Below are 18,094 nucleotides of genomic sequence, written 5' to 3'. Positions count from 1 at the left end.
ATCTGCTTTTCCAGCTCTTTGATAAATGACACAATCGATATCCCAACAACTGATCAGTAACCAGCTTAATTAGAGTATTCAGCTTGTAAAACAGAGCTGTCATGGAAGGCCTCCATTAGTGTCCTGACCAATAAAACAAATAATGGATTTTAAAACATATTCTGCTTATACCAAGCTGGAACGTAGCAGGTAGGAAACGATTTTGGGGAAGGGAAAGAATGGGTCATGGCCCATTTTCCTATAGTCTCCAGCCCCAAATGGAATTACAATTGAACCTCGAGCACATTCTATAAAAATTAATTTCTGTTTAAAATGAATTTGATTCAATCAAGAGCTCATTATGTATTCTTCACAGGGCATGTGTCAGAATTGTTTATGTGTTTCATACATCTGGATAATGTATAAAACTATATACTTTGACGATGAAAAGCAGCTTCTTGTATTTTTATTACATCAATAATTCAGTTGCAGTATTTTTGCCAAAGTTGACTTTTTAAAAATAGAAGCTAGCAATGATAAGCTTTCTTTCTAGTTTTCGCTGTAGGTGGGTTATCATTCATACCTCATCAGAGCACAGAATAAATATAAATGCGTAATACTAGTTTTACATAAGGTACAGACCATGAAAGATAACAGCAGTTGAATCAAATTGCTTTCTTAAATTTAAGAATAATAACCCTAGAACATGCTTTCAACCTGTCTAGAGTGGTATCACCATTGATTGTCTAATTGTGGTAATAAGACTATAAAGGGTCTGTCTCCTACAGGAAAAGATTTGAAAATGTTAGCCAATAATCTTAGAAAATGCCCCAGGGAAACTACACACTGGCTTTCCATGTCTCCCTCTCTGCTATGTCAGAGTGTAAAGCCTTTGTGAAAAGCAACTTCCCAGTGCAGTTACAGTATAAAATTTAGCAAGTTTGGGGTTTTTTGTTTTTTTTTTTAATGTCAATCCAGGTGGGAGGTAAAGCAAGTTTAAATATAACTAGTGAAGTGGAATCTACCATAGAGAGTTAACTATCCACAGCTTAAGGGAAGACAGCTTCCCTTCCCTAGAACAACCATTCTCTCTTATCTTTTACATATAAACACACACACAAAATATTATTCTCAAACATTCACCCAGAGTACTATCATGTGATTTCTAAAGGCCCTTTTTTCTTTTTATTCTTAATCACAGTTGTAGCTGTTTCTTGTGAACAGTATATATATTGAAAATCCAGTAAAAAATAGTTATTTAAAAGTGAAAGTAAAAATTAGTGTGACGGGTGGATACGCACCTCCAGAAGCCAAGGGCAGACAGCACACTTCTTTATAAGCATAGTAGAGTCACACAGACAGATTGCTTACCTCATTTCCTAGAGCTGAGTTCAAAAAATTCAAGAACTCAAAACTGTAGTAAATTTTTTAAAAAGTGGCTTTGCTTAATGCAAGTACTAATGTGCTCTTTTGAATCAGTGCAGGGATGTGCCATGTTTATGGAGTCAGAACTATAATTTTAATGAGTTTTTTTTAAGTGTTAGTTAAAGCCATACCATGAGTGAAATTGTAACCCCACTGAAATCAATTAGGGGTTTTGCCATTGACTGCAATGAGGCCAGGATTTCACCCAATATCTTTAACACACACTTAGAAATAGGAAGATATTTTCAAAATGGTGGATGGAGAATTGCCCCAATAACTATTCTTAATGAAACTGTGAATACAATTCTTTGCTTACCACAAGGAGGCCTAACTCTTGAACAAGTTTTTTGCATTACCTGCATTTGTCTATCCAGTCTCCTGAGAACCACTAACTGAATCATCCCGCGAATGTTCCCTTCCATAGACATGGAACGCCTCAGTGTCTCCATGGCTTCATGGTTGGATTTCGCCAGAAGAGACTCTCCATTCACTGCAATCAGCTGGTCATTTATTCGCAGGCGGCCATCCTAGAAGGCAACCAAAAATATTAAAGTAATACCATGTAGGGGCAACATACATAGGAGAGCAAGATACAGTCATGTGTTTCTTTCTTAGAAGCTACATACAATCCAGTTGTAAATATCACCAAGTCTACATAAAAAGTCTAGATCGCTCAAGCTGGCCAATTCCCAGTATTTGAGAAATATGGTTCACAAGACATTTACAAAAACAGGCACCTCTTCGTCCACACTGTACTTTGTACGAGTCCTAAAGAGGAGAAAATGGGAATATGGACTCTGGGTTAGAGAGTATCCACCACATCTGTCAAGATCCGTTGTACAACCAAGAATGAACATTGCAGCGCATTTTAAAATTCTGTGCTTCTGTTGTCAGAATCTGCTAAGAAACGATACAGCTCCACAAATGACTCTGTCCTACAGTGCTCATCATGCCATAGTGAATATGCCACCATATAAGGAAATATTCTCATACAGAAAGGTCACTAAGACGAAAGCATCCATATCATAACGAAAAGCTCTTCATGTATTTTAACAGCTAACCCTGCTGCCAATAACAAAATTGAAGTTGTGCCATCTAGAGCGGTTTGTGTTTTTGAAGAAATCCATTCACTTTCATTGCCAGAGTTTGCTGACAGCTGTAGGCATAATAAACGTATGGACACTTATTTTCTGCCTTTAGTAGGCATACTGTTGTTTTTATTAATATCTGTGAATGATTTTTTCGTTTCTGTACGCAGAGAATACAGAAAAATAAAAACACAGAAATTCCGCTGATCAAGAATTGAAGGTTTCTCTTAGGCCTTGTCTACACTCACTTTAGAGCGCTGAAATTTTCTCGCTCAGGGGGGTGAAAAAACACCCCCCTGAGCGATGCAGGTTTCAGAGCTGTAAAGTGGCAGCGTAGACAGTGCGCCAGCGCTGGTAGCCATGCTCCCAGTGCTGGTGGCTACTCCCCTCGCGGAGGTGGGTTTTTTTACAGCGCTGGGAGAGCTCTCTCCCAGCACTGGTCCCGCGACTACACAGCCACATTAAAGAGCTGCCACAGCAGCGCTTTAACATTGGTAGTGAAGACATACCCACAGAGTTCACAACTATCAAGTTGGTGTCAGAACTCTGAAAGAAGGAAGAGAAAGGGGCTGAGACTGAAGAAATCTAGCATGAATGGGAAGAAGGGCTGAAAGAATAGCAGGAAAGGACGTGGGATCAAAAAACATTAGCTGGCTTTACATGAATTCAGTTCAATCATGAGCTCATGTGTTCTTCATAATGTCCTCGTCAGAACTGTTTATACATCTCATAGCTGTGTAATCCAAAATGTATATACTTTTCTCTTTTTATTTTTCTATCACACTGTTGTTCAATTAACTCTTGTAGCATTGCTGCCAAGTCTAACTAAATGATTTTTGTGTGAGTGACAGTAGCCATGTTAAACCCAGTTTTCTTAAGTATTATTTTTGCTGGAACAGGGAATCAATCCTTGTTACCAGAGCAGGGTACAATTAGAAAGCAGTGACATAGTACTAAAAGGAACAACAGAGGCCAGAAAAGGAAAATAAACAGGGAGGGAAAAGGAGGAAGGAGAGGACTGGAAGATGAGTGAAACAATGAGGGAGGGTGAAAGGACAGAAGAAAATAAGGTGGATTATGACCTTCGTAGAGAGGGGCCAGGAAAGGAGCACAGGAAGCAGTAGCGCCATTTGGGAGGAATATAGTGGAAAACACTCCATTGTTTGTGTTTTATGCCAACATAAATTTACATATAGCCCCACCCTTCCACCACATACAAAAAATGGTGCCCGAGAATATGTCAAGGTGAAGGGAGAGAAAAGAGTTAACACTTTTGGACAGGCCCATTTTGTTACTTGCACATCAGTTTTAATTCCTTTGTGTCCTAATAAAATTCACTAAAATGAATGATTCCATTGATTTCAACGGGAGCATGAGGGAAAAAAGCCTTCTATCTGTAAGTCTCTAATGATTTTGATTTTTTAAAAAAAAAAAAAAAACAGATTCATATTCTTCTCATACAATCCCATAGTCTCTTTCCTGTTCTGTGGATATATCTCTGAATAAAAATCTGTCGAAGATGCTTGTACAAATATTTACAAGTATACAACAGACATTTTCAAATTTTAGCCTACATACAGGAATATACCAATAAATTATTTTAAATTAATCAGTATAGTCTTAGAAACTCCAGTACTTTCTTGGTTTTGCTTTGAAATCCTTTCATGTGAGATTTAGTATTTCTGTAAATGTTGGTTGTCTTTTATAAACTCAGTTCTTAAAAGCTTTTTTGACCTCTTTAAATGAGGCTTAAATGCAAAGCTCATGACATATCTGATGGACTGAACAAAAGCAAAGTAGTCCTACATGCTTTACAACGCAGTACATTTATAACTACAGAACCATCCCACCAAAGACAAACAGTTGGAAGGCAGATGAATACTGTTTTTGCAGGGGATCAGGAGAAAGTTATTTAGCACAGAGACTTTCTGTGATTTTGAAGAGTGGGGAAAATGTTTGAACAACCCTCAAACTCAGATTTTCACATTACTGTACTGCAAGATAATCCGCTTGGCTCAAGACAGGCTACATATTTGTACTTTTCCTTTTATCTTTAAAAGGTTTCTTTCTGCCTTTTGATTAGGAAAACAACTTTTAGAGTATGAACAAATTCGGTATTTTTTCATTCTATCTTTGAACCTGCAAGTGTCCACAATCATTAAGAATGAAATTATTGTCCCCTGGCATAGTCTGAGTAAATGTGATTTATGTGGGGAATCAAAGTAAAAGGTAAATTTGTGGCCACCTCTATTTGTAGGCAGGCCACAGGACACTTAGCATTTTGACTATAATAGTGGCTATGGCACTGTATTCTCCTACATGGAGTTTGCCCTCTCAAAATCACACTCTGGCCACTACCTGGGACCACCTTTGACCTCCTTCCCTCTGAGCAAACTGCTTCCTGGCATTCAGCGCAGCCATTCTGTTCCCTGACCCACCCCATACAATTAACTACTAATATTTACATTACGATTGTATCTAGAGCCTCCAAAGAGACTTGGACTCCATTGTGCTGGGTGTGGTACAAACATATAGGAAGAAACAATCTCTGCCCTGAAAAAGCTTACAGTAGTCGTTCTACTGCATTTTAGCTACAGAGGAGGATGTGTGTAGGAGTGGGATTTCATCCCAAGTGCACTGCCAACATGCTACAAGACATGTGAAATTGAAAACAATACAATTAAAGAGTAAGAGGATGCATCTAAACACATTCATCCCAATGGGCACTTTAGCATCTTGTCCTCAGATGAAAGGTGCTATATAACTGCAAATGTCATGAATATTAGTAATACCTCACTTATAGCTATTGAAGCCAAAGAGTACATTCTTTGCAAAAATCACAAAAGGATGTTGATGTGGGTCTTCAAGGAGCAATCATCAAGTATAATAGTGGTTTAATCTTGTACAGTTCTTTAAATTCATTAGTATTCTTATTAGGATTCTTAAAAAATAAATAAATAGTGCAATGGAAAAATGTAAGACATTAACTGCCGAAGGAGTTAAGTTATCCAATGATCAATAGGTATTCTGCTGGTTTTTGTGGGTAAACTGGATGAGTTGCGATTCTCTAAAATCTATAACATACACTTCAATTTTCTATATATAAATTAGCCTAAAGATTTCAATTTCCCCCTACATTTTTCACAACTTCTTTACTGGGTTTCTTCACTGCCTGCTAAAACAAGTGAGCTAAATCACTGTGTTAAAATTTCGGAAGTCACTGAAAAATGTTGGCCTGTCTTCAGACCTTCTGTCCAGACTGATAAGAGATAATACTAACCAACCAAAATTGTTTGCATTTTGTACATAACCTAATGCATTCTTTTCATTCTGGAAAAGAGACATCGGTGAAAGAAGTCTTTCAAACTCTGACACATTAAAGACATTTGGACAGCATAAAAAGGCACTTTCCGTGAATAAATATCCAATTTGTAGCACTACATCTATTGCAATGCTGAGACAAATTCGTTGGTCTCTTGCTGGTATATGTGATCTGTAAAAGGGTAAGAAATAATCTGATGACTTCAAGCTGATCTGCAAATCTTGTATTCATGCTCTTCTGAAGACAAATTGTGATTGTGTGGGAGGAGGTTGTTTTTCAAAACTGTAACATCTAACAATATAACAAAGACCAGATTCATTTTTACATTCCAGCCACAAAAGTGAGATACTGTGAGATCATCCTCATGCCTAAAGGGTTATAAACTTCTTGATTTTTCACGATATCACAAAAGAACCTAGGTTCACTGAAAAGCAATACATGTGCTTAAATCCAACTGTTTTTGGTTCTAGAATTTAGTACAATAAACTGCAGGGGCAAATGCTCAGAATAAGTGCAAATAAAAGCTTTGAATTTAAAATTCCCAATACACAAGGCTTTTAACATAAATGTTAGAAGTCCTGATTTACACACACACACACACACACACACACACTTTAAATTGATGCAAGGAATTTTATAGTTGTTCACAGTTGGGTGACGACTGTGCTGTGCAAGATAGCCAACCACAGGAATACAGAGAATTGGAAACCCAGAAAGAGTAGGCTTTATTTACATAACACAATTCAGATTGGTGTGGTGACTTGGCTGTATTGTACTGGGCTACTTCGAAGAAGATCCAGACTTGGGAATGACTGTGGGACTTGCTATCCGTGCCAGTAGAAGGCTGTTTTCATAGTACCTAGAAAGTTCCCACAGTCTTTGCTTTACACAGGAAAGAGGAGCTGTCCCCTTGGTAGCCAGAGAGCTTGGGTTGTATGTCCAGCAGCAGCGTGTGTGTGTCTGTCTGAGGAAGTCCCTAGGCTTTATAGGAAAACCTGGCTTCTTTGTTCCTCCAACAGTTATGTTCCTTATATCAACAGCTCTATAAGTTCCGATATCCTTTACATTATCTTACCACGTTTGCTTTGTCAAACTCATCTATCATTCCATTCCAAGCAGGTGTGGACAATGAGCAACCTCTTTTTGGACTGCCCCCTTCCATTGCGGCATGTTATGCCTCCTTGTGAAAGGACATTTTGTATCTGGCCTCTTTTTAAGGGCTGTACTGGCCCTAACGTAGCAACTTGTGAAATGGAACTTTTGTTAACAGGTCATTTGGGTGGTTCATTCCTAGAGCAATGTAAGCAGATTTTTCTCAGTAGTTAATAGTGCACGCATATATAAGTACAGTGAGAGGAAGGATGGTCCAGTGATTAGCCTAGGACTTGGGAAACCTGGATTCCCTACCCTTTGTGATCGTGGCCAAGTTACTGTGTCTCTCAGTGACCCATCTATAAAATGAGAAAAATAGCACCATGGTCAGGCTGCACTATCATAGATTAAAATCTATGAAAAATCTTTAACATACAATTTAGTACCACCTCCATAGATACATTTCTGATATAGCTATCTATCCCGAAGTATTGCACTAGCAACTATACAGATGGAAAAAGAAAGAAACAGTGACCCTAGAATGAAAGAAATTATATGTATTCTTTCCCTTATGTTCTTTATAATTTCACCCTCTACAAAGGGAAATGTACTGTGATAAACAACAGCAATGGAAAGAGTTGGGGAGATAGTTGGAGGAATTTGGCGGACATGTTAATTGTTAATATTTGAGTTTAAATCTGTTATGTATGTTTCTAACTATACATAGATTCTCAGTACTACAATAAACAGAGTTTAAAACCCTCACACAATTCTAGAATTGGAGAATAGGGGAAAATGCTCATCCCATGGTTGGTAAAATGGGAGTAGGTCATGTGGGTAAAATTCTGATGCTTAAAACCCCAGCAAACTAAAAAACAACAGTGAAATAAACTTTGTTTCTTGGTTAACCAATTTTCCTGCTGTCACAAAAACAACCCCCTTCCTTTTTTAGAAAGGTAAATAAAGACAACTAAGTATTAAACAGTCATATAAAGGCTAAAGCCTTGATTGATGCCATCTGGCATTTAACACCATCTGTAAATATGTGGTTGTGTAGTTTTTAATGTTGTGAATTGTCTTACTCAGTACATTAGTGTCAGCAGAGGAAATTACACAGACTGAATTAAAGGTGTTTCTACAGAAAACAGAATTGTTAGGATCTGCTGAGATAACACAAAAGAAAATATTACATTATAGATCCAAAACAGCTAAATGTATTACATGACAAGATGATTAAGACTCTTGTTTTTAATTTCACTAAAGCTATCTCTATTCAAATTTTATTTGGTGAACTTGCTGCCAATAAATTTCGTAAACATTAGCAAGTTATTCAAGTGCTTTTTAATCAAAAAAGTGAACAAGAGTCCTTACTTCCATGAGAGAGATGAACAAGTCATAATGTTGTGATTTATCAGTTTGTGTTCAGCTCAGACATCAGTTCTATGCAACTGTTGTTAACCTCAACTAAGGCATGCTTTGTCCATAATACTAACAATATTTTGATTGGCAAGTAAAAAGAATATGACAAACTAGGTTTCCATTGACAGTTCAGATTGAATACATTATTCTCCATCTCACAGGCTTGCTGAATTTTTATTCTTGTAAACGCTAAATGAGTTTGTAATTTCATTGTCTTTACACTGCTTTATGGGTCCAGCTGTGTCACCCTTGGAACTGTGGACAGACTAAAAGCAGCCCAGAGAGAATGCTACATGCAATACGCTGGGGGCTGAACTGGAAATGGGGGAGCAGCTGGGGCTCGAGGCGGAGATGGCCTGGCAGTGGACAGGGGCAGAGCGGGGCTTGATGGCAGTGATCCCTACTTCCCACAGGGGCTGGCCTAGGCCTCGCCACTCCCCCGACCCCCCAAAAAACGTTTGTCCGCGCCCCCCTAGTGGGGCATGCACCACAGTTTGGGCATCACTGCCCTAATGGTTCAGTAGTTAAGGCTGTTTTGAGTTCTCCACTTAAAGCAAGGTATGAATCCCTTAATTAAAACAGGAACATTCACAGAAATCATTCTCAAAAAATGGGCTTTTGCAAGAACTGTAATCTTCTGTGGCACTTCACACTTTTAAGTGCCTTTGTGGTACAATTCAAGAAGGTTTAAAAAATGCTTTTTTCTGGTTTCACCGATTTTTTTTTCCAGGGTCACATAACATCACAATCTCAAGTTACAAATGTACAATTTCACAAGGGTTTCACCTTACATTAAAGCCCAGCATGGAGCTATTTGTGAGGAAAAATAAAAATAAAAATGTGATTTGGCTTTTCTGTTATAACTTTTGTTTTGGTTGGTTTTCTTGCACCATGGAGGATGGCAGAGCACTGAATGTTCACAGCCAGCTTTGGTTGCTTCCCAGGTCACGAGGAAGGCCACCTCCCCATCTGACAACGCTATCCAGGTTCTTACACTGCACCACTGCACTGTGGAGTCTCAACACCTTCCAGAGTGGCATTCATTCTGACAGACCTTGCTAGGTATGAGAGTTCAGGGCTTTCTGTCACAAACTCTAGCAAGTCTACAGAAAACTAAGGGGAATGGGTGATTTAGAGGATGACAGATAACAAGGAAGCCTCAGCTTCAGAGGGTACAGAGGGCACCTGTAGGGGTCAGGGACAGACATGGAATGAAAAGAAGGCATAGGAGGCACAGGGACAGAGAAACACCTTTCTCCATGTTAGACATTTTAACCATGTAAAGTTTAGCACTTTCAACTTGGAAAAAAGGCTTGCCCTTATTATCTTCCTTCCTTCACATTCCACAAAACTATAAATCCCGCCCCCAATACACACACTCCGTATATAAAAATCTACAAGCAGAAGAGTCCCACTGCAGTAACCACCATTGCTGTGGTGTACCTCATGGCATCTACCAGAGCTTAGTTTTCCTCCTTCAGTCCTTACACACCAAGCCTACTTAATACTTTTGTTGTTAAAAAAAACCCCACCACCACACCAAGGAAATTCTCACACCAAAGATGCCATTAACGTACAGTTAAAGTTGCTCAAGTGTAGTTCCTATCAGCACAAATTAAAAATCAAGGAAATCACCAGTTTAGACAAACATTAACATCCAAACCAACCTCAATTCACATCTCTTACCCCCACCAAATACAATCACAGACTCCTCAACTCTAAGACATAGGGTAGACTTTTAAAAAATGCCTATATGAAGAAGGAGGCCTAAGTCCCCTTCACTTAGGCATTTTTGGAAATTCTACCCAAAGCCTATTTCACTCCAAAATACACTAAACCACAAAGCTCACAGTCAATTCTGCAAAAGTTCACTCAAATGCACAGCCTTAACTCTGACATCACTTTAAAAAAAAGGAAAAAAGTATACATTTTTTTCAGTACAAGTATGCATCTTTGTAAGATCTCTTTATAGAATAAAGAAACACTTGAGCAATCTTAACTATGAGGTAAATATTGCTGTGTGAGCTAAATATATATATTTATATATGTTAATGTACATAGGATATTATTATGTGATGTGTTGGAATTAGCACGGTTTAGAAGAGCATTCCAGTAATTTTCTGATGACAGGTTTCAGAGTAACAGCCGTGTTAGTCTGTATTCGCAAAAAGAAAAGGAGTACTTGTGGCACCTTAGAGACTAACCAATTTATTTGAGCATGAGCTTTCGTGAGCTACAGCTCACTTCATCGGATGCATACTGTGGAAATTGCAGAAGACATTATTATATACACAGACACCATGAAAGTATTGTTTCATGGTGTCTGTGTATATAATAATGTCTTCTGCAATTTCCACAGTATGCATCCGATGAAGTGAGCTGTAGCTCACGAAAGCTCATGATCAAATAAATTGGTTAGTCTCTAAGGTGCCACAAGTACTCCTTTTCTTTTTTCAGTAATTTTCTGGAAGTTAGAAGACAAGAACTCTCTCACAAAAAACTCCTAGAAGAGCATGTAAACATCTGAATGCTACCAGACAAGAGCTAATACAGTTCTTCCATACCTTAAAAGCTGCACCTCCATGGATAATAGATTTGATGAAAATCCCAAGGTCAGCCCCGGTCTCCCGAGATTTGTTGCCTTTCAAGCTGACACCAAGTCCAGCAGAACCTGAATCATTCAGAGGTATCTCAAAGGTCAGCTGTTCTGTGGTCTCCAGTGAAAGAATACTGCAGTTGGGCTCTCCTTTCTGTTAGAGAAATTGAAAGATGAAAACAGTGGAGGAAAAAAAAGAGAATATTACACACACAGTACATTCTAGGTTTCCCAGATCTAATTCTTTGGACAGGTTCATTTAACTAAAAATAGTTTTGCACCATAGTTCCTTTATCTAGTCAACAGCTTTTGGGCTATTGCCTATGATTTGGTCACATGATTCTGTGACCTAATATATATTATTAAAAATATTTATAAATATGATTACATGGAATATGGAAACACTTTAGCACAAGGTACTACAAGTCTGATACTACAGGACATTTGAGGCGAAGGAGACTGCATTTCAAACTTATACAAACAGCTACATTAAAAACGTACTCTCATAATTCATACTGCCTTTACATGTACGCTCACTGATTTTAATAGAGTTGTGTGGTTCAATTCCACACCATTCTAAGCTAAATCCTTAAAAAATTATTGCACCCTTAGTGGATGAATTGGTGCATGCTTTGGATCTCTTTTAAAGTTTGGAGCAGCAGTGTAAGAAACAAAATTAATAGAAAAATGGTATATGCAGAAAAATACCATTTTAAAAAGCAGAATGTGAAGTTAGCATTTCTCAAAGGTGCTGGACTGAAATCCTCTGTTAATCTACAGAATGGGCACCACACAGGAAGTGGGAGTGGAAACTTCTCAACACTGTCCTGCCAACATTCCTCAAACCTAACTTGGAGGTATAGTGGAACCTCAGAGTTACAAACACCAAAATTAGGAACTGACCAATCAACCATTTGGAACCGGAAGTACACAATTGGGCAGCAGCAGAGACCAAAAAAACAAATACAGCACAGTACTAAAAAAATAAAGGGAAAGTTTAAAAAATATATTTGGCAAAGTAAGGAAACTGTTTCTGTGCTTGTTTCATTTCAATTAAGATGGCATAAAAGCAGCATTTTTCTTCTGCACAGTACAGTTTCAAAGTTGTATTAAGTCAATGTTCAACTGTAAACTTTTGAATGAACAACCATAATGTTTTGTTCAGAGTTACGAACCATTCCCGAGGGGTTTGTAACTCTGAGGTTCTCCTGTACCACCTCCATGGGTACAAGGAAGTTCACGCCCCACATCCTTGCCGTCTCTGCTGAGATTGTCCACACAGCATCAACGTGTGCCAGTTGTGGGGCTGGTTTCTGGATAATCATAATGGTTCCTTTATGACCTTAAAGTTTATTATTCTGTCCAACTGGCAGTGGACTGAGACCACTATACAATACATTTAACACCCTACATGGGCAGCAAGAGGTGTGATCAAAAACAATAAGGGTAAAAACTAAATGTAAGTGAATGTCAATCATTGAAATAGTGTCAATTGAATACATGATTCACTTACATTTATCTAAGACGCCACTATTGCTGATGGAAAGTAACTGCTGTCTGAGGGAGGGGTCACACTATTCAGTGAGCTAGAAGCATAAACCTTGATTCTAATATGTACCAAATACAAATATTTATTAAAAATTAATTGCATGGAAGTCAATTCATTTCATTTAATTGGAAAATACAAAAATGGCACGGTGTTGACACTGATAATTACTGTCTTGATGTCATTAGCTTATCTCCACTACTTTTGCTCCATTTCTTGCGCTTGCCTTTTTTCACCTGAAGTACACAACTTTCTGTCACATTTTTTCCTTACATAAGTAATTAACAAAATTATAACATATGGAGGCAACAGTCCTGTAAAAGTTCCCAAAGCCAATGAATTAAAATAAATAAGGGAAACTGAGCTAGAGTGGTTAGAGAATATGGTTGGATGTCTGGATTTGTATTGTCGCCTGTGACAATGACTCATCATAGGAGTTCAGTCAAGTCACTTAATCACATGGCCCACGAGCAGCACCACAGCCTCCCCTCTAGCTGAAGTTCATTAGACTTGATTTTACTGATTAATGATTTGTAGTTATGAAATATATTACCACAATGGGGCTGCTAGGAATCTACTGCTAAGGTATGCATCCCACAACGTGGCTCAAAAGAGGGAATCCTTCATCTAAGATGTATCTTACCTAGCCATAAGAAATCTTAGATATGGAATGAACTGCAGCCCAAATCTGACAATCGCAGGATCAGTGTGAGGGAGGATGAGTTTTAGCATAAATACTCAGATATTATGGAGATAGGGGCACTAAATAAATAAATAAATATCACCTACATTTCTGCCTGCTACTTGCTTGCTGCACCAAATAGGAGCTTTATTTTCAACTAACAGCATAGGAAATGGACAGGTAATATCCATACCACCTCATATAATCACATCATTTCGCATCATGAATATTGGGTGCACTTGCTGACATCATTCACTTATATATGCTCTGGGATTTTCTGTCAATATCCTTTTGGATCACAAAATAAATGGTTGCTGAAATACCACAAAACATAAAACAACTCCCTATCATCATACCAAGCCAGTACAACTGAAACCTTTGTGCCCCCTCAGCACAGTGCAAGAAAGTCTGGCTGTAAGACAGATCTTTATAGTGAAGAAGTTGGAAAATTGCTCGTGTCCTCAAATGATGACAGGAGAGAAAGCATGGATAAAACAGACTGTTCACTCCTGAACTGCTCTGTCAAGTGTTTTTTCTTTTTTTGCCATGTCCCTACAAATGATAGAATATTTTATAACAGAAGCTACAAAATGATGTTAATTCTAGTGGACAACAATAACTAGACAATTACTGTACATTTATATACTATAAATAATAACTACAAACACGTGCTTTATATCATTGTTTCTAAATATAAGTGAGTTCAGTTTTACACTAGATTCCCATACAAGTAGACTGCTAAAAACATGTGAAAAGCTAACCAAACTCTTCAAGTTTTGTGTAACATTTTTACGTTTATTTAATAAACGTATTCTGTGCATTAGTGCTTTTCACCAATCCATTGGGTTATCGTCTGAGTGCCTAGACATGCTATCTGTATCAAATGAGATCTTAAAAATATGTTCATTGAGATATAAATACTAATTTTTTTCAGTATTAGGTTTCTTTCAGCTCTCCTTCAATACCCAGTTTGGAATCCTTATAGTTTCACAACCCTTTCACTGCAGCACTCTAAGAATCGAGTAATTTTATTATAAGAAAACCTCAGTAAATTAAAGTTCAATGTAAACAACAGCTGCTTGTACCTATTACTCAAGGAACTCTCCAGACAATCCCCCCTAATACCTTTCACAACTGCTCCTTATCCAGTAGAACTAAATTGGTTGAAAAACTGCCCCTTCTTGGGTGCATATTTACATTCAGCTTTACCCTAAGATCCAGCCAATGAATGTTGACAATCTGGCCCTTTTGGCTGATAGCTAAAAGGAAGTGGTAAATATGGTATCAGAGTGGGCATCTGTGTTTGAAGGTAGATGCAAAGCCAACTGAAGTTATGCAAGTAACGAAGGTGGACAAAGAGCTGTTGATAGGAGTTTCAGGAGAGAAGCTGAATCAGAAGAAAGAATTTTGTATTGGGAAATACACTTACTGCCATCGGAGAGAAATCTGGAGAATTGAAAAGAAGAACCCAGCATGCACGGGCAGCAGTGAAAAAGGTGGCAGGAGTACTGTGGGACCAGCAATTAAGTAACAAATTGAAAGGAAAAATGTACAACGCATGTGTTTGTCCCTGCCTGCTCTACGGTTTGGAAAGGGTGGATCTGATAGAAAGGGAAGAAAAAAAAACATACAGGTAGTGGAAAACAATATACTGAGGAGAATGGAAGACAAGCAGAGGTTAGAGGGCACATGGAAGAAATCAGTGGGGAGATTAACTTGGAACTCTTCGGGTATGTCTACACTGCAATTAAAAACCCGCAGCTGGCCCATGTCAGCTGACTTGTGCTACGGGGCTGTTTAATTGCAGTGTAGATGTTTCGGCTTGGGCTTGGGCTGGAGAGTGAGCTCTGGGACCTCACGAGGGGGGAGGGTCTGGAGCCCAAGTCCAAATGTCTACACCACAATCAAACAGCTCCTTAGCCCAAGCCCCACGAGTCCAAGTCAGTTGACACAGGCCAGCCAGCCAGACAGGGTATGTCTAACTGCAGCGTAGACATACCCTTAGTGATGGAAAGCCTGGGGAGCACATGTATGAGGTGGGTGGCACATGTGATAATGACCAGCAAAGAAAGCATGAGAGGAAGACGACAGCAAAAAAGGACATGGAAGTCCAAGGATACGGTGGAAAGACTCTGTTAAGAGAAGTTTGAAGAGAAAAGGAATTGAACTCCAAGACCTACGAACCCATGCCATGGACTGGAAGGAGTGGCAAAGAATTTTGGGCACCTCTGATCCACTGTAAATTGGAAAAGAAGTCAAAAAATGAAGTGACGTTTACACTAAGATCCAGCTAAATGTGACTTAAAACCAAACTAAGTCTGGTTTGTTTTAACTGTAATGTCACACACTAGCTAGCCATGAAGTGAAACCCCACTGACCAGAACTCTTTACAGGATAGGTGAAAGGAAAGCTGCATCAGATGTAAAAGTCAATTCCACAGCTCACCATGAAACTACGGTAGCCCTGTCCTTATTTCTTCACTTAAGACATACCATTCCTTACCTATTCCATGGAATCTAACCACAAATGCTTGGATGCTCAACATAGCAAGTAGCAATTAATTCATCACAGACAACTACAGCAATGAAAAACCTACTGAAAATTTCTGTTGGCAGAGGAAGAAATACAAATACATTTCCTAAAAGTTTGGTTTCCTTCAATATACCAAAAAGAAAAGGAGTACTAGTGGCACCTTAGAGACTAACCGATTTATTTGAGCATAAGCTTTCGTGAGCTACAGCTCACTTCATCGGATGCATCCAATGAAGTGAGCTGTAGCTCACAAAAGCTTATGCTCAAATAAATTGGTTAGTCTCTAAGGTGCCACAAGTCCTCTTTTTCTTTTCGCGAATACAGACTAACACGGCTGCTACTCTGAAACCTTTCAATATACCAGTAACTTTAAATTCTCATACTCCTTCTGTTCTTCATAATAGATGTCCCTTCACTGGTGACCATAAACAGCTGCAACCTTCCTAAAAGTAAGGGAATTTGTCCAGCTAACTGCCTTTTTTGGGAAACCAGTCTCATACATCATGACTATTCATTGCTACTAACAACTTTCCCAAATCCTAAATTTCCCTTACATTGCTAGAATGCTATCCCAGCGCATCAATATTTTACAGCAGAGCAGTAATCCTTGACTGAAAGACTTACGGTCTGGTAAAGCAACTCCACTCTGATGCACTAAGTCTTCAATTCTATTAGAAATACCTTTGCTCTCAGTTCTTTACTTCAAAATTGGTATCATCCTATAATCCTAGTTGACTTGAGGATGGTGTGAATGAAATGAGCTGCCACACTAACAAGTTTCTGTTCCAGAAAGAGTACAGTGAGTGTCCAAAATGATACAAATGTGAGTTTCTGCTGGATCACCTTACGGTTTCTCTCAACACAACCAATATTTTAGAATTACTCCAGGCAGTAATTAAGGTGACATTTCCTCCACAATATATATAATATACATCCACATCTCTTAAAGTGTAGTGTCGTGTTGAATTTGCATTCCACCACAGAGCCACGTAAGCAATTCAGTGGCACGGGGGGTGTCAGTTCTGTGTTTAACTGCACCTCTGCTCCCTCCACAGTATCCTCAAGGGTGCTCTTTAGGTCTTAGGCCTCACCCCTCTATGGGAAAGGACCTGCGTGTCTCCCTCCAGATCTGGGATTTAGGTGCAGTCCCCTGCGATTCACTGCGACTATCCCAGCAGGTTTGACATCAGTCCAACATCTGCAGATTGTTCTCTCAGAAACAATGCCTGAGTTACCAGTGGCCAGCCAGCTTTCTCAAAATACAGTCTATTTTAGGACAAAAGTATTACAAAGAAAAAACAGTCTATATGAATGGTAAGCTTACTAAGGGTCACTCATCTTCCACATGGAGACGCTGGTAGGTTTCCAGTCCCTCAAACCCTTCCAGCAGGGTTTTTCCTTCTTGGTTACAATCCTATGTCATTTTTGGATCAAAATGAGGGCCCTTCTCAGCCAGTTCAGTCTGGCCCTTTATACCACAAGCTCTTTGTCTGTGGACCTCTTGAACACAGTCTGAACCAGTAAATGTAAGTCACCTCAAGAGGTGGTACTTCTCTGGAGTTGTTTTGCAGTCCTAGGGTCTGCAGTAATTATCCCCCACTGATTTTACTTCTTGGGGGAACTCAGTAACCCTCCCCAATAGAGTTAGTATACAATCCTTAGTTCACAAGGATATATATAACATTTATAGATACAAAAATGTATTACTACTCCCAAGGCCTACGGTATTTGGCACATTTCAATATAATAATCTTTTGAAGTTTTCAGGCTCCCGACATCATGCATCTGTCACAAGATGATCCCTAGTATCCCTTTATATATATATATATATATTAAATTACAAGTATGGGGAATCAAAAGGTGCTGAATTTTAATTCTGCTTAGATAAATTCATGAACCTAAAGGAAACAAACAAACTTCAGGGATGTGCTTGAGTAAAGAATGGTTACTTAGCCTACAGTAATTGTGGTTCTTCGAGATGTGTTGTTCATAGATATTCCTCTTCCGGTGCACATGTGCTCCATGATTATGAAACTGGAATCTTTTCAATAGTAGTATCTGTGGGGCTCTCTAGCACCCTGTAGCTGAGGGTACAAAGGAAAGGGCAACCACAACCGCTCTCCAGTTTCTTAACTAAAACAGAATCCAGATTGCCAATGACTCCATAGTAGCAGAGAAGGAACGGAGATTATGGACTACACTCTGACATCTTGAAGACAAAGTTACTGTACGGTAAATTAACCGGCCTTTCTTTGAATGATTGTCCCCATGTATTCCACTTCTGGTGGCTGAAGCAGTAACTCACGTCCTGGAGATGGGTACTTAGAACCTACTGAAACAATGACTGTAGGGCAACTTTGCCAGAGCAGGCATTGGATATGGAGCCCTTTACCAAGGAGTAATGCTGAGTAAA

The 18,094-nt window shown here is 38.8% G+C and overlaps 1 protein-coding gene across 4 annotated transcripts in view; it reads right to left on the bottom strand.

Moving 5' to 3' along the window:
- Positions 1-18,094, bottom strand: part of PARD3B (par-3 family cell polarity regulator beta) — a 616,262-nt gene that overhangs the window by 269,814 nt on the left and 328,354 nt on the right. For all 4 annotated transcript variants that reach the window (XM_037913130.2, XM_037913131.2, XM_037913132.2 and 1 more), the window contains 2 exons: positions 10,890-11,075; positions 1,761-1,931 (listed from right to left, as the gene is read on the bottom strand). In XM_037913130.2, coding sequence (XP_037769058.1) covers positions 1,761-1,931; positions 10,890-11,075 — 357 coding nt within the window. The remainder of the gene's footprint in view (positions 1-1,760; positions 1,932-10,889; positions 11,076-18,094) is intronic.

The sequence above is a fragment of the Chelonia mydas genome, chromosome 11 (genome assembly GCF_015237465.2).
Source record: "Chelonia mydas isolate rCheMyd1 chromosome 11, rCheMyd1.pri.v2, whole genome shotgun sequence".
NCBI classification, from domain to species: Eukaryota; Metazoa; Chordata; order Testudines; family Cheloniidae; genus Chelonia; species Chelonia mydas.
This window is presented reverse-complemented; position numbering and strand designations above follow the sequence as displayed.